This window comes from Pongo abelii, chromosome 3 (assembly GCF_028885655.2).
Source record: "Pongo abelii isolate AG06213 chromosome 3, NHGRI_mPonAbe1-v2.0_pri, whole genome shotgun sequence".
Classification (NCBI taxonomy): domain Eukaryota; kingdom Metazoa; phylum Chordata; class Mammalia; order Primates; family Hominidae; genus Pongo; species Pongo abelii.
In genome coordinates this window covers 180,240,778-180,264,864 of record NC_071988.2, presented here as the reverse complement: position 1 = coordinate 180,264,864, position 24,087 = coordinate 180,240,778, and the positions used below count along the sequence as shown (strand labels likewise).

The 24,087-nt window shown below is 36.4% G+C and overlaps 1 protein-coding gene across 5 annotated transcripts in view; it reads right to left on the bottom strand.

Annotated features, from left to right (window-relative positions):
* Positions 1–1,547: 1,547 nt before the first annotated feature.
* TMEM144 (transmembrane protein 144) overlaps positions 1,548–24,087 on the bottom strand; it is a 61,584-nt gene continuing 39,044 nt past the window's right edge. For all 5 annotated transcript variants that reach the window (XM_054554642.2, XM_054554641.2, XM_024246204.3 and 2 more), the window contains 7 exons: positions 23,868–23,949; positions 21,347–21,414; positions 19,210–19,328; positions 16,433–16,552; positions 15,240–15,337; positions 12,506–12,559; positions 1,548–3,391 (listed from right to left, as the gene is read on the bottom strand). In XM_054554642.2, the coding sequence (XP_054410617.1) occupies positions 3,308–3,391; positions 12,506–12,559; positions 15,240–15,337; positions 16,433–16,552; positions 19,210–19,328; positions 21,347–21,414; positions 23,868–23,949 (625 nt within the window). In that variant the 3' untranslated portion in view covers positions 1,548–3,307. The remainder of the gene's footprint in view (positions 3,392–12,505; positions 12,560–15,239; positions 15,338–16,432; positions 16,553–19,209; positions 19,329–21,346; positions 21,415–23,867; positions 23,950–24,087) is intronic.

Here is a 24,087-nt window from a genome sequence, read left to right as displayed (position 1 = left end):
ATCTATTACAAAATCTCCTGTTGCTATTTTGGTGAGCTCTAGCATTGCGACTATCCACTTAAAGCACCATGTGGTGCTAATCATCTTCAGGTGAGCCAACTGTCTCTCCAGTCAATTGCCTCTGGTGGTTATGATCTCTTGCGGTTCTTGTATATTTTTCATCATTTTTTATTGTAATAAAATTAAACCTTATAAACCTTAGGTAACACCATGGGACCCATACAAAGCTCGACTAGTGATGCTGGAAGTGCTCCCAAGAAGCAGAGAAAAATCATGACATTATTAGAAAAAGTTGAATTGCCTGATATGTACCACAGATTGAGGTCTGCAGATGCAGTTGCCCAACGTTTCAGAAGATTCTTCTTGTAATCACATGATGAAAACTTATGGTACCGATAAATATAGTATAATACTGTAAATGTATTTTCTCTTCCTTATAATTTTCTTAACAATATTTTCTTTTCTCTAGATTACCATAAAAATATACTGTATAATACATATAACATACAAAATATGTGTTAACTGTTTATGTTACAGGTAAGGTTTCTGGTCAACAGTAGACTATTAGTAGCTAAATTCCTTTTTTTTAAGATAAATATGTATTTATAGAAAGTATTTATTATTTTGGTTACTAAAAATTTACCTAAATGTTATGCTATGCACATGGTTCTACAACTTGCCTTCTTGCAATGTGTTTTTTAGCTCTATCAATATTGAGACATATAAGTCTAGTAGTTAGTAACTCTGAATATAAATAAATCAGTGTATCAGGAATAAAAGGAGATTTTGTAGTTCGGATTAATAGATGCTGTACTATTACTCCTTTAAAATTTATTAGTATTTTCTGTTCCTATGGTAGAAAATTTCCATAATCTGATACCAGCCTTATTGGCTGCTACTTCTACTGAATGTAGTTCTGTCTCTGTACACAAGATGGCAGGATCTCTTTAGTACAGATGGGGTTGCCATTTGATAGAAAGCCATGCCAGGAAAATGTAAAATAAACACTAGAATTTAGCCATACTAGATGAGGAGAAATAAAACCTAAAAACCTCAAGACAGTTAGGCATTCACTTCCTAAGGCGAGCAAACAAAATGCAGATTTGGCAATTGCACATTTAGACTAGCCTCTAAATAATAAGTTGCTTTTTGGTAACCATTTTGAAAAAGCTTGTCTGGTACCAGAAACTATATACTATATAGAGGTCTGTGTGTGTGTGTGTGTGTGTGTGTGTGTGTGTGTGTGTGTGTGTATATACACACATATATTAATGTGTATATATACACATATATAAATGTGTATATATATACATATATAAATGTGTATATATATACATATATAAATGTGTATATATATATATATACAAAGTATATATATATATAGAGAGAGATAAATTATATAGAGGTAATAAGACTGATTTTTCATTTTTCTTCTGAAACTGCTTTACTTCACATTTAAAATTTTGCATATAAATTGGAAATCCCAACTAAAGAATAATTAAAAGTTATCCAATATAAAATTCTAAAATATATTTAAATAAGAAAGATAGCTTTTGTATCACAATTTATTCAAAGTTTATCAGCATAATTTAATGACATTTCAGGTTAAAATTAAAATGAGTATAAGAAGTTATAATCAAATATTTATTTGTATTAGCAATTCAATAAACAAACAGAAGCTCCATCACTTTTAAGTAGTATTCATTTAGAGGAGTTATAATTGTTTGGATGGGAAGGTAGTGAGCTTAGTAGCTCTTACATGGTATTCTCCAATCTACAAAAACTTTTTTCCCCTTCAAACAACACATAATAATAAAAGCTAACAATTATATAGTGTTTGCCAAGTAGCAGATACTCATCAACATACTTTACAGATTTTAACTAATTTCAACCACACAATAACCATGTGAGGTAGATGCCATCATAAACTCCATTTTGTAAATGAGGGGCCTGACACAGAGGGCTTAGGAACTTGTCCAAAGCCACACAAATAAAATGAAGCAGAGGTGGGATTTAACCCATGCACACTGACTTCAGAGTATACACACAAATAAAAAGCTGTTTTGTTTCTCTTGCATAGCAAAGTAATAAACAGTACTATCAGGTGGGAATGGGTAAAATTTACATTTGAATACGGGTTTTGTTATTTCAAAGTTTTGGAAACAATTGCAACAAACATTGTACTAGCAGTTCTGTTTCAGTTTTTTTTTCTTACAAATTTAAATTAAATTTCCTTTTTAGAGATGGGACCTTGCTATGTTGCCCAGGCTGGCAGATTTGCACTCTTGGGCTAAGTGACCCTCCTGCTTCAGCCTCCCCAGCAGCTGGGATTATAGTAGTGTGCCACCCTGCTTGGCTTAATTTCAGTTTTCTTAAAACAAAAAACAAACAAAAAAAAAACTAGCATGCCTGTCATTTTATTTTGCCTACTGGAAACTACCAGTTAAAACAAGAAGAAAACAGGAAAACCTCCAGTTAAGAGGGTTTTAGAAAAGTGTATTTCAGAAAAAAAAATTGTACATTCAAAAGAGTGGTTGTTTCCTTTAAATTGTTACTGACAACCTACAATCTCACTTTAGCAACATATCTGTGTGTATTTATGTACGTGAATATACTTGTGTATGTATGTATTATGTTATGCACATATCCTCAATGATGAGATTTTTGTTCTCTTAGAATGGACTTTATCTGGCGATAATCAAAAGCATTACGAGCTAAAATGGGTAGATGATGTAGAGTTGGGCGATATTAACTTGAAATAAACATAAGTTTTGGCTAAAAATAATAAAATGGCCTTTTTAACATTTAGTTACCAAGTATGCATTTACTTTATGAAACAAAGGATCCAAATATCTTTGGAATCTAATTCCATTAGAAGGTAAGGCTCTCCCTCCTCACCCAAGGTATTTCTGCCTCACTTCACTGGGGTAATAGGTGAGAAATTTGGACTGTAACTTCTTTGTATATGGACTCTATACTGTGTTCTAGATTATGCAACACTAGGTACATACTGTGGTAAAAAGAGCATCCTCATATGTAATGCTATAATAATGTAGACATTTTAGTCACCCAGTAAAGTACTACCTTCATAAACAGTTCATCAGAAGAAATTTTCATTTTTATACTTGAATGAAACTCAATCTTCCTTCATTCTCACGTTTTTGGGGAAAAAAATCATTTACCCACTCCAACAGTGGCTGAGATCCATTTGCTGTATGAAAATGCACTCTTTTCTCAGCATAATCTCTCTGCTGTCGGATAGACGCATTCTCTTAACTACTGCTGCCACCTGCTGGTCTTGTCATTGTTAGATTTTAGAAAAAGCAGTGCATAAGGCTCCAGTCAAGATGATGCAAAATGCAAGTATCATTAATAGGTAGTTTTGTAGACCCTGAATAAGAAAAAAGAATAACAGTGATGAATAAAGCCTGAATCAATTACACAAAATGGACAGACTCTCAAGATTGCTAGGGACCTGACTAACCATCTGCTCTACCCACCTGTACTCTTTTTTGCTACCCCTTCCAAGTAATCAGGTTCTCACAAAATCCTGCAGAGCCTTATGAATTCACCCATTAGGTAAATAAATGTGGGCACCCACTAAGCTTCAACATGTACCTTTATGCAAACAATCATATATTATGGGAGACAGGAAGTAATCACAGAAAAGAATGTTATTACGTGAGAGGGGTGTTAATAATAAAGCAAACCACCATGGTTGTTTGAGAGTGTGTTACAGGAATCTTAATGATGCTGGTTTGGAGGGTGGGAAGTAGAGCTTCTAACTACAAGTATCAGTGAATTGGCCAGGGGAATAGGGCAGCAAGTAGACATTCCAGGTAGAAGGAATTTTATGTGCACAGTCCTGTTGTAAGAAAAAGCAAAATATTTCCCAGGGACTGAAAGGAGGTCAGTGTGACTGGAGCAATCAAAGTTAAGTGGAGCAAGATGAGGTCGGAAGACCATGGACCTGAGCACTTGTTATGCTTTGGGTCCTATTTTTTTTTCTTTTTTTTTTTTTTTGAGACAGAGTCTCGCTCCATCACCCAGGCTGGAGTTCAGTGGCATGATCTTGGCTCACTGCAACCTCCGCCTCCTGGTTCAGGTGATTCTCCTGTCTCAGCCTCCCAAGTAGCTAGGATTACAGGCATGCACCACCAGGCCCAGTGAATTTTTGTATTTTTAGTAGAGGCAGGGTTTTACCATGTTGGCCAGGCTGGTCTTGAACTCCTGACCTCAAGTGATCTGCCCACCTCTGCCTCTCAAATTTGGGTCCTGTTTTTCCAAGCAAAGAGGAATACATTAAAAAAACAGGCAACTGGCTGTGTTAAAATTTCAGACTTGCATTGTGTAAAGCTCACACTTTTCTGCAGGATGGCAGACAGATTGGAGGGGCCAGAATGGATGCAAGGAGACCAATTAGGAGGTGACTGTAGTCTTCCAGGGAAAAGATGATGAAGGGCAGATGGAGAGATGGAGATGGATCTGAAGGGTTAGGAAGAAACGCAGAGAGCGTGTGAAGAATGACTTAGTTGGACTTGCCCAGTTATGTATGGGGTCACTGGTCTTAAAGATGGGAACTACTGAGAACCACTTCTCTGTGTTGCCCAGCCCATCTTTGAATTAACAAAGAAATATCTTCCTGTGTTAAGTAGAAATATTTCATTTCCTATAAGTTCCATCACTAGGAGTACAGATAGATCGATTTTAATATCTCTCCCACAAGATAAATCCTCAATCATTGAAAAATAACTCTCATATATCCCCAGAGGCATCTCTTTTCCTGGTCAGTGTTTTAGCTCTTTGACCATTTTTCATATGGAATGGTTTCAAGCTTCCTTACTGCCCTGGCTGCTCCCCTCTGAATGACTGCCATTTTGTCTATATCCTTCTTTATGTTTAAAGAGTCCCATTTTTTTTTTTTTTTTTTTAGTGAAAGTACAGAGACTTGTTGCAAAGTGAAAAGTACACACTCAAGAAAGGGGAGTGCGGACATACTCAAGAGAGAATCATACAAGGGGGTTGGGGTTCCTATTTTCATGGTTTCTTTAACTGAGAGGTGGAATATTCATGAAGATTCCTAGAAAAAGGTAACAATTTCTCAGAACTGTGGTGTCACTCATTTTTACACCAAATATGGGTGTTCCCGGAACTGTCATGGTGCTGGTGGGTGTGTAATTTGTATGTTAATGAGTGTATAATGAGGTCCTAGGTGAAACCTAGGGCAAATCCAGTGCCATGTTGGGTTCAGTTGGTCTTAGCCAGCTTGATCCACACCCTGTTTTTCAGGGTCTTATCAGCCCATGGCCTCTGCAGCTATTTCAAGTTTCCTTTTGCTAGTCATGTGAAACTGCTGCCTGGGATTTTCCTAATCTGTGACCACCCTGTGTTATTCCTGTCTCATCCCCACCACTTAAAGATTTCCATCCCTTATCCTTAAGGCTTGATGTGGGAGGAAGTCAGTCTTCTGTATCTACTTCCTGCTGATTAAGGATACTGGCTCTGCCAATGAGGGCATGGCAATCTCTGGCTGCCTGGTCTAAGGGTCCCAAGGGTAGGTCATCGGGAGAGTCTGAATCCAAGGCAGAAGACTCCAGTATTCTAAGGGAAGGTTTGAACATTACAAAGTAAAACAAGACTAGCACCTCTCTAATTTTAGATATATCTAAAATTACAATCAGATAATCTAATTTAATAATACTATTTAATAATACTATTAGATCCTTTTTAAAAGGAAAAATAACAATGGTTTATGGGTAAGTCATTGTAGAAGACACATAAGGGTTCTGGAAAAAGAAAAAAGGAATGGAGAGGAGGCAACTCTAGGCAGCAGTTGGTATCCTGCCGGCTTCAAATCTGCAGGGAATAGGGCTGGTGGCCTCCCTCTCTGGTGAAAATTCTGGCCACTGGGGTCCGACAGGTTAATAGCCTCACACTACCCAAATTTGGGCAAAACTTCAGGAAAGGTAGTGGTAATAGAATGCTGTGTTTCTGGTGCAAGAGTTGACTGACTTGTTGTGGGGAGTGGGTTCACAAAAGCAGGACCCTGGGCTGTTAGAGGCTAACCCTCAGGGCTAATCTGGATTCACGAGTATCTTGCCTAATGTTCACTCAAGGACTCAGTGAAGAACATGCACCAAAACTTGGGTTCCTACAGCCAGGCCATGCAAAGTGTAGGCTTAGGGAGACTCATTTCCCCCTGCATAGATGCAAGGGGTCAGAGGGTAGAGGGTGGTTCTGTCTTTGCTGCCTTGCAGCCAGGTCAGCTTTGAGGGAAACCCAGAAAGGGAAGTTCTAACTGGGCTCCCACAGGAAACAGAGTCGGGGCAGGATAGACAGGTTGACAGTAGGAACACGTGGCTCTCCTGGCTCCACAATGAAATTCTCACTTCAAAGAGTGGACTTTTGTCTGGTTTCATTTTGCCTACTTCCCTCACACTTCCTTAAAGGTCTTGTGTTTCCAGTTTACTGGAAGAATGCAGAGATCAGAGGTAAATTTGTGTAGTAAATCTGAACAGAACAGAAACAAAGTCCAGGATGGAGGGAATGTGAAAACGGTCAAGGAAAGTTCTTTTGTATTATTAGTTTATAAGATTAATGCTAGCTAATACATAACATATATATATCTATGTTATGTATTAATTAACAAAATCAAATAACTATGTTACTAACTAAATAATATTCCCTGTCTTCAATTTAAAGAATCAGAGTAGATTAATTTCCCTCTGTTTGATGACCAGAGATAGGTCTTTGTAAGTTAGGTTGGGGCCAGTTGAATTGTCTGATTCAGTGTGACCCTTAGCACTGACAGAAGCCACTCTAATCCCAAATTCTACAAGTAGAAGTACCCAAAAACCTTGCCAAGTGCAGAACAGCTTATTTAAACACACACACACACACACACACACACACACACACACCTGGCAGTAGGCTTTGGATTTCCCAGCACCTTTTTTTTCTTAGTTTTTAAGACTGCAATTCTCACCTAGATGCTGGTACTAATGCAGAATAGTATTCCATAAATATTTGCTCAAACAATAAATACACTAAGGTGATTTCCACATATACTTTGTGAATTTGAAATTGATGCAATTACTTAAATTAAAAAATGGGTCTTCAATTACAAGCACTCTACAATCTAATTATGTGAATACATTGCTAAGTGCTATTTTATTACCTATGTAGACAGAAGAATAATGTTCTCAGGGAACGAAAAATTTTTTTCCCCTTCAATGTTAAGATTTTGCCAAAACTGCCCAGTCTTCTAGAGAAAAAGACTGATTATAGTTGGGCAACAGCAATGGTTTTCCTTCATCAAAGGTGGATGTTAACTCTTGGAAAGAGCACACTAACATTCTTCCCAAAGCAGAAAGTTTTTTAACTTGGATTTCTGAGGTAGCTACTAAGATAATAGATCATCTCATTCTTCACTGGGGAGTAGCTTACTGACCTATACATTGTTGTGGTAATAACTGCCTGTGTTGACATCACTGTAGACATACTGACTAAAGTGTGTTGGTAAAAATATAATTTATATCTAGCTTAAAGATGTAATAAACTAAAATGAATTTCCCAATGAGTAACAGATATCAGATATAAAAGAATATCAGGGCCGGGCACGGTGGCTCATGCCTGTAATCCCAGCACTTTGGGAGGTCGAGGCGGGCAGATCACAAGGTCAGGAGTTCGAGACAAGCCTGGCCAACACTGTGAAACCCCGTCTCTACTAAAAATACAAAAATTAGCCAGGTGTGGTGGTGGGCGCCTGTAATCCCAGCTACTTGGGAGGCTGAGGCAGTCGCTTGAATCCGGGAGGTGGAGGTTGCAGTGAGCCAAGATTCCATCACTCCACTCCAGCCTGGGCAACAGAGCAAGAGACTCCGTCTCAAAAACAAACAAACAAACAAACAAACAAAAAACAAAAAAGAGTATCAGAAGTACGAAAACCTCCAACTGATGCACTGATGGCATTAAAACTAAATGGAATCATTAAAGTCCTTCACACAAAAGGTGCTTGGTGCTCAGCTTTATTCCTCACAGCTGTAGGTTGTAGACTTTTAAATATGTGTCTTCAAGGACTGCTTTAAGATACATAACTGACAGTACCTATGAGTCCTGCAGATAGCAGGTTTGCTTTTGTTTTCTTCTTTAGAGTTTAGGGGGTTTTGTCTTGTTTCTACAAAAATACTTTAAAAATTATTCTTATGAGATTTAGGCTTTAGTGTTTAGTTGATGATGCTTTTCTAAACTGATTGGCATGTAGGTATTTAAAATTTTTCTTTAAATCAGCTGTCAAGAGGCAATTACGTGTCTGCATTGAATAAGTACCACTGGACATCCATTAAATTTTTTTTGTAGACGACATATAAGATTTTTGGTTTATTTATTTAGTTAGTTATTTTGAGACAGAGTCTAGCTCTGTCACCCAGGCCGGAGTGCAATCTTGGCTCACTGCAATCTCCACTTTCCAGGTTCAAGCCTTCTTCCCATCTCAGCCTCCCAAACAGCTGGGAGAAGAGGCACGCATCGCCACAGCAGGTTAATTTTTGTATTTTTGTAGAGACAGGGTTTTGCCACGTCGCCCTGGCTGGTCTTGAACTCCTGAGCTCAAGTGATCTGGCCACCTTAGCTTCCCAAAATGCTGGGACTACAGGCATAAGCCACCATGCCTGGCCCCAGGTTTTTTTTTTTTTTAAAAAACTTTGCTTTCAGCTTGGCCCTCTCTCTTCTTTTAATACTTGTAATCTTATCTTAGTCATTTTTTAAAATAGAAAAGAGCAAACAGTCATTTTCTTAAGTTTAGAAATCCTTATTTTATAAGAAAACTGGCCTAGCTAATCTAAATTGCACATTTCAGAAATATGGTACATGTGCTGTCATGCTTTTTTTTTTTTTTTGCCTATTTTTACACAAATAATTAGCCAAACTTTAGAACCTACTCTAAAAATTCTAGAAAGAGCTTCACTGGGATTTTACAGGAATTATACTGAAGGTAATTGGAGAGAACTGCCTAATTATAACAGCGAGATGTTCCATCAGAAATGTGACAAGTCTCCCATATTTGTTCTGATCTTCTATGTCCTCTAGTACATGTTTGTAACAAAGTAAAATACAGTATTTTAAAAATCTGGCACATTACTTGTTAATTCTTTAATTAGATTTATGTAATTTTCGTGGTTATTATTAATAGCATTTATTTTCCTCATTTTAACTGGTTGTTGGTGATATATTGGAAGGCAATTGATTTCATATTTATTTTATATCTCAAGCCTTACTAAATGATCTTATTGGATCTTAAATTTTTCATCTGATTCTTTTAAATTTAAATTTAAATTTTTAATTTTTGTCACCAAAAATTGAAATCACAATGTGTACATTTTTAAAAAATGTAATCTGCAAATGATAATTTTCTCATTTCTTTTCCTATATTTATTCATTTCATTTCTTATTCTTGTGTTTCCAAACTAGCTAGATCTATAGGAAATATTGTGTAATAGTATGGAGAAATCCTTGACTTCCAATATACAGAGAATTCTTATGTTTCATGAAACTCAGGTATACAATTGCTATTTTGTTTTGATAGACATACTGTACCACTAAAACTTCCTTTTATTTCTAGCTTATTAAGAGGTTAGTATAGTATTATTTTGTCCTTTTCATATTTGATATGGTAGAGTAAATAAGATTAATTAATTTACATATTATGAACGATCCTTGCATTCCTGAATTAAACCCTATTGGGTCATAGTATATTAATCTTAAAAGTTACTTTTCTATTCGGTCTGAGGTGTCTTTTTAAAGATGTCTTTACCAAAAACAAAACAAAACATTCCTCACTGTTTTTCAGTACTCCTTTAAATAAAGGACTCTAAAGAATTAATACTAGGCTTTTTGGTTAGGGATTCTCTCTTTGAACAGGGTTCTTATATGTAGTTAAGAGGATTTTCAATTCAGTATTATTATTGCAGTCATGACCAAAATAATTTTCAAATGCTTTAATATAAATCTATACTTGGTTTGTACTTCTTCATACCTATAATTACTAATAAACTATGATCACTAATTTGTAATTTTCTAAGGCTTCAGCATCTTACATGAGATAATAACCAATTCTTTAATATAAATAAATCATATTTTGTGAGGTAGATGAAATATATGCAGAGAGATTTACAACATATTTTGGGCACAGAGTTATTTTTTGTAGAAAGGAACTCCAACTACAATAACTGAGAAATGTTCACGAAAGTAACTTACAGGTTTATAAATGTTTCAAGTTGTTCTTGTGTATTTAAAAAAATAAAAATTCTGATCATAGTCCACATATTTTTGAAACAAGTTTATTATTTTTTAAATCTGAGAATGTTACTTGTATTATCAAATAATGGATTTTAAATCAAAATATTTCATTTACAATGATTGAAATGATGTTTTACATCTAAAATTGAATAATCATTTTAAAGATCAGGTAGAAGTACATTCACTTTATGGTTCTTAGAGATTAGCAACATCAATCTCCTTAGAACCAGGAATTATTTGCTACTACAACTGCATATTAAGACAAGTCTTTGATGACTTGACGGAGGAGGGGTCTTTGGATCAATATTGTCTTTAATAAAAATTCTTAATAAAGAGTATTTGCATATCTTCCTCAACTGAAGACTTTTTCTACAAGTAAAGGTAACTGGGAAAAGTTCCAAAGCAATTTTTTAAAAAAAGATTAAACATTTTAAAATCTTTAAATTGTTAGGGAAACAGGGTCTTACTGTGTTGCCCAGGCTAGACTTGAACTCCTAGGCTCAAGTGATCCTCCTGCATAGTTGGACTACAGGTAGATGCCACCATGCCTGGCTAGAAAGGGAGAAGTTCTCTGATTTTGTGAGTTTTCTTATTCTTTCTTTCTTTTTCTTTTTCTTTTTTGAAGAGACAGGGTTTCACTCAGCTGTCCAGATTGGAGTGTAGTGGTATGATCATGGCTTGCTGCAGCCTTGACCTCCTGAACCCAAGCAATCCTCCCTCCTTAGCCTTCTGAGTGGCTGTGACTACAAGTGTTCCTCACCACACCTGGCTAATTTTTAAATTGTTTTTGTAGAGATAGGGGTTTTGCTATGTTGCCTAGGCTGGTCTCAAACTCCTGGGCTCAAGCAATCCTCCCGCAAGTGCTGGGATTACAGGTGTGAGCCACTGCTCCTAACTTGTTTTATTTTGCTATCGACAGTTTGGGCTAGGTTATATGACCCTCACCCCCAAAAATTAACTGATCATTTATTGTCTTCTTGGTAGTGTTTTTAGCACTTTACTCATATTCTCACAGCTCTCTTGGTTGGTTATCTCCATTTTCAGATAGGGACTATACACACAGAGAGGTTAAGAAACTTGGCCAAGGTCACACAGCTAGTATGTGACAGAGCCAGGATTTGAACCCAGTTGGACTCTTGAGACTATACCTTTTGTTGTCGTTGTTATTGCCCAGGCTGGCATAAAACTCCTGGGCTCAAGTGATGCTGCGATGCTGCTGCCTCAGCCTCCTGAGTAGCTGGGACTATAGATGCATGCCCCCATGTTCGGCAAAGTGATTTTTAAAGAAAACGCAGACACACACACACACACACACACACACACACACACACACACACACACTCTTACTAGAACTATTTGATGAATGCAATTTCAAATTCCCATCATTTACATTTGAAAAGGAAATGGCAATAACCTCCTGTTACCATGCTGTTTTCCTACAAAATTGCTGGTTTGACATGGAGGCCTTTGGGAGACATAGGAACCAATATAAACATCTATTCCCAAAGACGATTTACCTCAGGGGATACTTTAACCCTTAGGATAAAAAAAAAAAAATCTTTCATCTTGTTTATCATATTTTAAACAAATTTCCCTCTCTCATATTTCATTGGGTTATTTAAAATCACTTCAGGGAAATTTAAGTCAACGACAGCATTTTTCCATTGGAGATGGGGTGGAGAGAGACACGATGTTACATTATAGTTATCACAGCTCTAGTATTTTCTTTCCTAATTAGGTATTATCACATTCTGAACGTTTTATCTGTCAAATCCATTCATGGGTTGTTGGCCCTGGACCTAGGCACCACAGGCAGTTTTCAGAAAACAATGCAAACATTAAATACTTTAGTCACCTGGATGCATTCCCATTTTCTTTTCTTTTTTGAGATGGAGTCTAGCTCTGTTGCCCAGACTGGAGGGCAGTGGTATGATCTTGGCTCACTGCAACCTCCACCTCCCGGGTTCAAGCAATTCTCTGCTTCAGCCTCCCAAGTAGCTGGGATTACAGGCGCAAACCACCACACCCGGCTAATTTTTTGTATTTTTAGTAGAGACGGGGTTTCACCATCTTGGCCAGGCTGGTCTTGAACTCCTAACCTCACGATCCACCTGCCTCAGCCTGCCAAAGTGCCAGGATTACAAGCGTAAGCCACCATGCCCGGCCTACCCCATTCCCATTTTCTAAGTCTGCCCTTTCTTGTACATACCTTTATTTCCTTAAACATGAAGACACCCCACATTGCAGCTATAAATCCTGGACCCTTAAATAAAAATATAAATTTTAGTTAAATTGGATATTTACCTATGACTAGATTCTATATAAATATAGTAAGTTAGAGACAATATAAACATTTTCAGGGAAAACTACCCATAATGTCAACCCTAACTCCACACTAAGCTAAACTTTAGGTGATATTAAGTAAAAAAATGAAGACTTTTTTTCATTTTCTTTTCTTCGTGGTCTTCATTTTTATTATTTTGATGATGCTATAATATTTTGTGCCACATAATACTTTAATATATTTGGCATAAATTATTTTTATAAGCACATAGCTTATTTTTTCCATTGGCCTAGTTCCTTAGGATACTAGAAATGGGATTAATAAGAAAAAGTGTGCACAAGCGTCTAACTTTCTTTGGCATGAGATAATCCCGTAACTGAAGAAATTTTGGCATATTCTTTTTGGCCTAACAAATAATGTACATGTGGAAGTAGCTTGTGCTTTAAAAAAATTTTTAACTGATATTACTACAGAGCAATCAAATCTGGCTAACATTAAACACCAATGAATGCTAAAAAACGGTTTATGGGAAGATTAAAATAAACATGTAAGGAAAAACAATAGGGGTTTCTAGGCAGCAGACAAAGAAAAGAATGAAATAATATAGGACAGAGGAAATGAGAAGAAATAGGTGAAAAAAAGGAATGATTCTGCAATTTATAAACTTTAAGCTATTCAAGTTTGGTGGTAATTCTTCTTAGCTGAGAAGGAAGAAAATTGGAATGTGGGTTAAGTGTGGTCTTTGTGGAGAAGGTATATTGTATCAACATTTTTATGATTGCTCTTCAATCTCCGAGAAACTCTGGAAGAGTTTCAAATAGATTCCAAAATGTTTTTCCCCTACCACTACTCCAACTGTCTAAAGGACTGAGTCAATGAAGTTTGATTCCACTCTTGGTACGTAAGTGAAGCAAAAAAATTTACACTCCTCTCTGTTTATCAGTATCTGGAAAGTCAACATCAAAACAGCCAGAGAAATAGGTCAAAGGAACTGCCTTTTATCAATGATGTAAGTTCCTAAGCCTCAAAATCCAAATCAAACAAGAAGCATATGGGTCTTTTAGGCAACCCACGCTGACTTTCAGCAGAATGAGAGGAAACAATAGAACAGAGGATACCATATTAATGTTATGCCAATCACTCAAGAATTTTTAATCTGAAAATCCATTTCCCTTCAGAGAACATGGTACAGGACAATACCACAAGGTATCATTGACCTTTGAAGATTCTTGTCTGATTGTTTTCTAAATATGAGTTTAGGCATGGCCTAAGAGTTATCGTGAGTAGTGTGGTTATAGGAAGTGTGCTTTGGTAAAAGTAATGCAAGCATAGGTCAAAGTATGTACTGACTGTTTGATTCAGGCCAAGGAGAGCCAAATAGGAAGGACATCTTCATAGGAGATACAACAGTTTTGGTAATTTGGATTGTATATTTTCCTTTTGTAAACTAATGTAAGTTAGGTGTAAATCAGCCTTTGAAAACAAAGTGAACTCGCTCCTATCTTGAGATTAAGCAGATTCAGTTTAGAATTATCAAGGAAGACATGGAGCAGAGGGAACAGTTCCTGCTAGATGACTTTTTTCTTTCTTTCTTTCTTTTGGCTTTTTAATGGAATGTTATTTGCTAATAAACAAAGTGGATACTACTTTCAAGGAACTCAGTCTAGTTACCACTGGATATATAACGATGGGAATATGTATACCTGAGAAGAACAGCACTGCTGGGATATTTAAAATGTATTCTGATAAAATTGATTGACCATATTCATAATTGTTGAAACTAGGTGATAGGTTCGTTTGACATTTTAAGTTTAAAAAAGTTTAAAAAATCTAGCCCTACCAAAAAAATAAAATAATGAAGAATGTAACATTGTTGAGGGTAGGGACTAAATCTTTTCTGTGTGTAGATAAGGTTGTCCTTGGATAAAGTGACTAAAATAAAACCAAGCAAGGGCCTGGTAGCAATAGGGACCTACTCCCTCACCAACTCCAAATACCTGTCCTTCCCAGATAACAAGCACCAAGCACACAAGGTAAGAAAGTTACACCTGGTGAGTGAGAAGGCTCTGCTTCCATTACAGTTTTTCAAGAATAATCTCTGTGATGGGCAGGTCGCCAAAAGCCACAGTGACCACTTTCACTGATCCTCTGCCCACACTCACCTACTTCAGTGGTTTATTTCCTTTGAATTAGGCTTTCATTTTGTCCTCAGTCTTTATTCTAACTCAAAACAAGAAACAATGGTAGAAAAACCAACTCTCTGTCTACTATAAAAGTTTTGTGAAGGATATTGTTTATTTGTTTTTCAATGTTCCCTTTAAGAGGTCCCATATTTATAAACTTTTACATAAGGAGAGAATAATAGTTATCAATAGCAAATTACAATGTTGCTAAAATTACGTTAAACCAATCAAACCAAAAACTGAAAGGATATTAAAGATTAAGGAGTGACAGCCCTGCTAAAATGAGGTGAGAAATGTTCCTTAGTAATCAAGCACATGAAGATTCAAGAGGGTCAGTTTATCTATCTGAATCCATTAATTGCACTCCTAAAAAATCAAACTCTATGACAGTCTTTAGCGATGCCCTAACAGTGCTTCAGAAAAATTGGGTTTACATTTACAAAATGAAAATTTGGAAAAACAGTTCAGCTACTTACAGCAGTGATTATTGGAAAACTGACCACAGCACTCAGAGAGTGATTTGCTATGAACCAACAGCAGGTAGCTATAGCCCAAAGTACTCCTGACAGGAATCCTGAAATACAAAGACAACACACATTTGCAGACCATGTTCCCCTCCTGAAGAACTCACACTGAGCTACAACAGGAATATCAAAGTGCACATATAAATGCATTCTGATCAATGTTGTTGGCCAATATAGAATTTTGAGCTGTGTTTTATTGTTATTTTAGAACCAAGTAATTTCTCTACTCTTGTCTGCTATGGGTAGAGTGATCAATGCTTTCACATTATCAGCATTAAAGTACCCATAGTAGTAAAACAGGTAGAGACTGGGTGATGAAAAGGGGACTAGGGGACATGCTGAACCCGAACATTCTCTGCAAATACCATTTTCCGTAAACCATAGATATTAATAAAGTGGATCAGAGTGATGCTACGGCTAAGAAAAAAAAAAACCTGTAGTATTTAAGTAAAAATACCAGCTAAAACTTTCACAGTACTTTAGCTAGGCATTCAGTAAAGTATTCTAGCATTTTCTACATGGTGGCATTCTTTAGCATAAATCTGTTAGGCATTCAGAACAAGTCTCTGACTTATGCTTTATTTTTGCCTTTAAAAAATTTTACTTGTGGACCTACATTCCAAATTGAATTATAATAAACTCTTAAATGAGATTTTTAAAAAAGATCAATGCCTAATGAATTAAGTCCAAAAGCATGTATGTTTAACATATGTCTTTTTTGAAGTCATCACGATCTCTTCTTACATTTTGTAGAAACTGTTTACCCAAGTTACTGCATATTCCTATTTGTTGATATATGAACCTTTAGATAGTGAAAAAGAAATAGTAAAGAATGATGATCAATACAGAAGATGTTTGGCACAGGAAAATATCTTATTAATAGATTTATTGTTTAAGTTTTAGGTTCTATAATAATGGCCAACATTTCATATTCAGTTTCAAGGATTTAAAATACTTCATATTTGGTGGTGAACTGGGCAAAAGTAATTAGGGGGAATGAACATGCACACACACACACACACACACACACACCCCACATATACAACACAGAGGATGGCTTTGTTTCCAGAAGAAACTTATTCAAGTTAAATGAGTTGTAGATGACACTTTCATATAGTAAGAAGATCTGTAGTACATATTCTTACCTGGTAGGACTGCTTCAGGATATAGTTTAGGACTATTTTTCATGGCTATGCAGTAGGCCAGAAAGTAGACAGTACTTGTAAGAAAGATGCCACTGAAGTGCGCAAAAACATAGTCTAAATCTGAAAATAGAGATTAAAAACTCTCAAACACCATTTTAATCATTCCAGATATATTTAGATTTCTGAAAATAAACTCACCAGAATTAACCTTAAAGGCAAATAAACCATTAATTAGGCAGAGCGCGGTGGCTCACACCTGTAATCCTAGCACTTTGGGAGGCCGAGGTGGGTGGATCACAAGGTCAGGAGATCGAGACTGTCCTGGCTAACATGATGAAACCCTGCCTTTACTAAAAATACAAAAAATTAGCCAGGTGTGGTGGCAGGCGCCTGTAGTCCCAGCTACTTGGGAGGCTGAGGCAGGAGAATGGTGTGAACCTGGGAGGCGGAGCTTGCAGTGAGCAGAGATCATGCCACTGCACTCCAGCCTGGGCAACAGAGTGAGACTCTGTCTCAAAAAAAAAAAAAAAACCCATTAATTATATTTAATCATCGTAGTTTTCTACATGCTGTTCATATAGAATTTTAATTAATATATTTAAAATCTAGATACATTAAGTAGTAAATTAGTTACTATAATCAAAACTAAAGGCTAGTTTTTATGATCATCTGATAAAGCTAAATAAGAAACAATGAATTATGTAACTATGATGTTAATACCTCCCTTTTAAAAATAGGCATTCAGGCCTAATTTTACTAATGACAATAGCAATTATAGCAAATCCTCAGGTTGACCACAGTGAGAATGTGAATGAAAAAAATTGGAGGTGCTAATTTTATAGGATCCATTGATCAATCTGGAGACCAGCATCTCTGTTGCAGATGACAGCTGTACAGAGGGCTGTTCAGGAAGTTAATCCAGAGAGGGCTTTATTCAATTGTTGATTATAAAACTAAGTACATGGGGGAGTTAATATCACATGATGGTGGCCCAATCTCAGAAAAATCCCAACTCCACTGACTGTTTAAGCAGATGGGACTGTGGCCACACAGATGGGTGCACTACAGGTTCTTGGCTGGGAAAGCCATGTTGGACTCAATGTTTCTGTCCCCTAAAATTTTGACAAAGATGAGTGGCCATGTTTAGGAAGAAAAGTTTGACAGAGAGTTTGTCTGTTGCTCTAAGTCTTAAATCCTATTTCTGGATCATGTAAGGGCAATACATCTGTATATGGACCACCACAAAAGAAAGCAAAATATAGTGATTAAAAGTATGGACCACCTGGGTGCAAATCCTCATTTCAATACTCACTAACTTTGGGACTTGGACAAATCATCTCATGTCTCTGTCTTAATTTTCTCAATTGTAAAACAAAGAAAGGGTATTAGTTGCTATGAGAATTAACTGAATATTTGTAAAATACTTAGGACAGAGCACATACTACATATGTGTTGTTAAATAAATGAAATAAAAAATAATCCCCCCTAATTATTTTTGAATAAACTGGGATAAAGTGTTCCCATCACATTACATTCAGAGTTGTCACAAGCAAGATCCCTAAGAAGCCATTGTTCTCTTTGTGTAGAGATTGGTAAGGACACTGTTTATTATGTCCCTGTACCAAGAACATCTGTGCTCCTGAACAATTAGTTGTTTTTATCTTGTGCTCATTGAATCATGAAACTGATCTGATTTCCCTTGTGCCTACACGGACTCTAAGAGCCAAATTTATGCCTCCTTTCTAGCAAATATACAAATGTAGTATAAAGTTTTTAGATTCGTTTCTGGTTCCTTTTATATACCCACTCTTGTTTTTCTTTCTTTAGTGAGACCTTGTTTTAATTTATTCTATGTTATTCTATTTTTATTAATTTTTATCTTTTTGTAAAAATGCAAAAAAGTATTTGTATAAAATTTTAACAAAAGAAAGACAGAAGTCAGTAAAAGGTTTGAGTAATATACATGGAGCTAACTATAAAAAGGAAGATGGAAATTATGGCATCTACTCAGTCTATCCATTCTGTTAAAGTTGAGTTCAAATCTCAACTTCTTTAACAATCTTTCCCTCACGACTTTTGCCCTCTAAGTTCTCCTTTATCTGAACAGAGGTCACATTAGTTTTCTATGCCATCTGATTTAGAACTTTATTTTATGAATGATCTTATTATCTTATCATTTCATGGGTGTAAGCCATGCTTCAGCATAATTAGTAGATCCCCAAAGTAAACACTCTTTCATCTCCTTTTGAACCTGTACAAGGCTATTGCATATAGTATTAAGTTTACTCCTGGGAGATTAATTCTATCAATGGAAACTGAGATATTAACAGGAAACATTACATTGGGCCTTCCAGTGCATGACTCTGTGCTTGAAAAATAATATCCTCTGACCAAGTAGGCTATACATTAACCTTTACCTGATTTTAAAGTACTATGTACTACACTTTAGCCTTTTTAAAAGAGCAGAAGTATACATATTTTCCCGGAGATCATCTAACTGGAAAATAATTTCCAAATCTTACTGGAAAGTCAGAAACCATGTGTTGAGATCCAAGTAGTTGAAAAGAGTCCTGACTAAATTTGGTTGCATTTGTATGTTAAAGATCATATGAAAATACTCAATCCTTTATTATTTTTGGTGTTCAATGCCTTTCTAATTCGCCACTTACAGGGACAAAGAAAGATTGAATCGATTCATCAATATTTACTATTATCACAATTCTTTTTATATTCATAAAAATAGATATTAATAAAGTAAGATAACTTTTTATTCTCACCATATTGGCTTGCCCCTGCATATATACTATCATTTCTTTTGCTGTGGTCCTTGATATAGATGATTGGCACAAATGTAGATCCATAGAGTACTCCAGATATCACTGCAAGACTGCAGCCCCTTACAAAACAAATAAATCACTATTAATCTTGGCCCAAAGCAGTATTTGTGACAAATGCACAAATGGAATCATAAACATGCTTCAAAAGGCAAATCACAAACAAGCAAAAAGCATCCATTTATCTCAAGCTCTGTGACTGGCGGAAGTCACAGAAATACCCTGCAGTATTAAAGTGGCATCAGGACTAGGAGGACAGCTTCAGTCCACCAGTGTCTAATTTTAGAAGTACATGATTTATAGAAATTAAAATGGATTATAAGTTGTCATTACACAGATGAGAATATTGCTACAGTTATATTGTACAGTCTACATAAATAAACTTGGCATTCTAATTAAATTGAGATATCTATATACTGACACCATGCTTTATGCTTTTTTAAAAATTTTAACAGGCCATGCTATCTAGCCCAGAACTAGGACAGACTAAGTACTAAATGCATGTTTGTTGAAAACAACTGTTGAAATCCATGAACGTGCCTATGCCTTAGTTGACAATGCCATGGTCAAGAGGAAGTGCTGATTTAATTAAATAATCTGGGTATTTCAGACAAAACATTCCTTTTTATAAAAAGAAAATGTTTCATTTTCAGCACTGGAGTCAGGCGGACTCCTCAGACTTGGGCCATATCTACATGAAGCAAGCATTTCCAATGATTGTAGGGGGAGGTGATTCATATTTTGGAACAGTTCCTTGAAGTTAACACAAAGGACAATGACAGAAAACAGAAAACAGGCCAGGCGTGGTGGCTTTCGCCTATAATCCCAGGACTTTGCCACTGCACTCCAGCCCAGGCGACAGAATGAGACCTTGTCTCTAAAAAAAACAAAAAAATCACACAAAAAAACTCGCCAAACAGAAAACAGTTTTAGGCAAAAACAATTCCCTCCAAAGCTTAAAAACTAACTTAGTCAATTTAAATAGTACTATAAGTAACATGAGCCTGTAGAAACTCACAAGACCACCTTGGCAACATGTTCTACTCATCCTGGAAATCCCTGTGTCACATGAGGTCTGGACTTCATAGCTGTGGAGCGTCCCAAACTCAGACAAGACTAATAGACTAGGCCTAGCTAATTACAAGACAACTAACAATATTTTTCTTAACAAACATCTTAATGAAGGGGAGGCTTTGTGAAAAAAAATTTGAAAAAATTTTTTGTTTGAAAGATTGGTTTTATTCTGATGCAAAACCAGCAACATATTTATTTCTTCCAAAGGTTGTTTGTTATTCTTTCATTCATTCAAATTATTCAAATATTTATTGAATATCTACTATGTGTCAGGTGCTGCTCTTTCCCCCATAAAGATAGTATACACACTATCAAAAAGAAGGCTTTATATTCTTGAGTCAAAAGGTGTCAGCACATGAAGTTTAAAGCAGCCATCAAATGTAAAATGCAAGCTATATACTAGTATGTATTTTCATATTTATTTGGAAGTCCAAAAAACAAAACAGAACAACAACAACAAAAAACACCCTAAAGTAGAGGGGCTGATGTTGAGCCCAACTCTCTGAGTTCTTACGGAGATAGAGGGAGTAGGACCCACACGGACACAGAATGTTCCACTATATTTGACAATGAATGTCTGGAGTTATATAACTGTCTAAACACAGGAGGGTGGGGATTCCTAGAGCAGGGTGGGCATCCTGGGTGGTGCAGTGCTAGACAAGTTTATTGCCTAATCTGACTGTGACTGCTGAGAGCAGGTTGGTCACAATACTACCTCTTTTACTTTAGCTACACAAGTCATGCAAAATTAGGTTGCTTTTATTATCTACTTATCATTTGGAGATAAATGCAATGATTTAGTAATTACTCAAAGCAGTTGAGCTCAAGGGCATCTGTACCTAGAATTCAGCAGGGGACAAAAAAACCTCGCCGCATGGAGATAGAAGTCAAAGTTTGCATTACTATTTTCTTCTTGAACTCAGATGAACATTACTTCATGCTGGTAATCCCCGCTTTAACCAAATATAAAACAGAGTAATAGAGCAAAGAAGTAACCTCTCCTTACACTATGCGGTGGTGTACTGTAGAAAGTTTATCCACCCAGGAACAGGGGTCTTGGGTTGTGTTGATCACCTATTGAAAACATTGGCCCAAATTAAAACAAAAAGAGCATTCAATTGATAATCACACTGGTGACAATATTTCTAGTGCTTTCCTCTTCTCTTTCAAACATGCTTTAAAATATAATAAACATGTCACCTATGCATTCTGATATCTCTAAACTCAACTGTTTCTAATTGTTTCCTCTTTCATTTAGGATGACTTGGCAGTTGGCAAGTCCTCCATTTCAAATTCTCACATTTAATATGTGGCTATTGTGATACACCCATAAAAACTAATAAAACTTATTATCTTGTGTTTCATTTGCATATTTTAATGGTCTGTATAATCTGTAAGGAAATTAGACTCTCCTCCTATGGAATGCTTAAGATCAATGAGCATTTCTTATACTGATTTTTTTTACTAAATTAGTTAATAAAACATTCTAAGCCATGTTTCAATATTAGGCTGATATTCTAAGTCAGGAAAAATTATGAGCAAATTCATATTTCTACTATGGAATTACAGTATCCCTCCCTTATCTGTAGTTTCACTTTCTGTGGTTTCAGTTACCCACTGTCAACAGTAGTCCAAAGATATTAAATGAAAAATTCTGGAAATGAATAATTCATAAGTTTTCAGTTGCACACTGTTCTGAATAGTGTGATGAAACCCTGCATCATCCTTCTCCATCTCACCTGGAATGTGAATGATCCCTATGTCCAGCCTATCCATATTGTATACACTGCCTGCCCCCGAGTCACTTAGTAGCTGTCTTAGTGATCAGATACAAAGACATACTATATATAGGTTTGGTACTATCTGTGGTTTCAGGCATTCCTTGGGTGTCTTGGAACATATCCCCTGTGGATAAGGGGGGTATATTATAATACTGTCTCTTAGCTGAAGTGTTTTTTTTTTTTTTTGAAATGGAGTTTCGTTCTTGTTGCCCAGGCTGGAGTGCAGTGGTGTGATCTTGACTCACTGCAACCTCCTCCTCCCAGGTTCAAGTAATTCTCCTGCCTCAGCCTCCCAAGTAGCTGGGATTACAGGTGTGTGCCACCATACTCAGCTCATTTTTTTTTTTTTTTGTATTTTTAGTAAAGATAGAGTTTCACCATGTTGGACAGGCTGGTCTTAAACTCCTGACCTCAGGTGATCTGCCCACCTTGACCTCCCACAGTGCTGGGATTACGGGCATGAGCCACCACGCCTGGCCAACTGAAGTGTTCTTGATGTTATAATCCTATTGTTTTTGTAAGAGACAAGAAAGTGGATTTGAATTCCTTGTCATGTGCTAAGTCAAGTTTTCCTTTGGCAATAACGGTTTCTTTCACCATAAGGAGCTCATGATGCATGGTTGCATACCCATCAATCATGCTGTTTATGGATCTTTAAACTTATTGCCTAGAAAAATCTCAGGTAGTTAGCCTGCTGTGTATCTTTTACCAAGCTGCATTTATTTTATTATTTTGTTCCATTGTTTTGGAGGATGGCTGGGCAGGAGGCATCTGGATCCCTGAAGCAGGCAAGGAACTCTTTCCCAAAGCCAACTCCTCCCTTCTCCCTGAAACACTTCCCTGATTAGAGATGCCTGTGGATTAATAAGCCTCTTCTCTTTACACTTAAGCTAATTACTATTCAACTTTAGTGTCAATTTAACTAAGGTTTTAGTTGATAAAAGTTTTGATAGGGGAAGAAGTAAAGGAGAAAAGATTAATTTTGAAGTAAGGGGTAGATAAGCACCCTGCCAAGGGGCAATACCCCACTGGGGGTGAGAAGCGCTGGATTCAGAGGGCAGCTGGATAGCACTGGCCTAGGGCAGACAGGAGAGATTTCTTGAGATGAGAAGGATTAGGGCCTGGGTTCATGGCAATGAAGCTTTGCCCTGAAGTCACTTTTGTATATGTAGCTACTGACACTTGTGCTTTATCAGGTCCCTTTTAAAAGTTGCTCCTATTTCACTCAGATTTACTATTCCAGACTGATTTAGATTCTTCAAGGTCAAAACAGTGACTCCTATGATATTTTCTGTTTTTCACTTCGGGTGGAATGGGATACCAGTTCCTATTCTCATACGACTTCACTTACCTTTCTTGGCCTCCTATGGTCTATTCTCCCCTGGACCAACTTCAAAACCTCCTTCCTCCACCTTTCTAAAGTTATTTTCACATTCCTCTACAGTATTTAGGGTTCCTCTATTGTAGGTATCTTTAAATCATTACAAAACATGGGGTTATATATATATCACCTAGTAGAGATCTGTTAATCAAAATAAATAAACCCATGTGCTTGCTGAGAAGCTCAACTGCGGAAATATTGATTGATTGCTACATACACCTAGCCATAATAAATAAGCTAAGATATTTTACATAGCCAGGAGTGATGAGCAAACACCACTTTTTCATCTGTGTTTAAAATTTATGTATTTTCCATTTATCTTAATTTTATGTTTCAAATCAAGTTGTCTCTCATACTATACTCACATGCTCTGTTATTAATGGAGTGGTATCCATGGAACACGTGTTATTTGGTATTTCACTTTTGATGAACAAAAATATGAAAGCACTGTAAGGAAAATAAATTTTAGTGATATTTATCATAATACTGGTTTATATCAAGCTGCTTGATTTTTAAGAAAAAAAACACACACCTTAAATAATCAGATCCTAATGATATGATGATTACTTTCAAATTGCCCCTTCA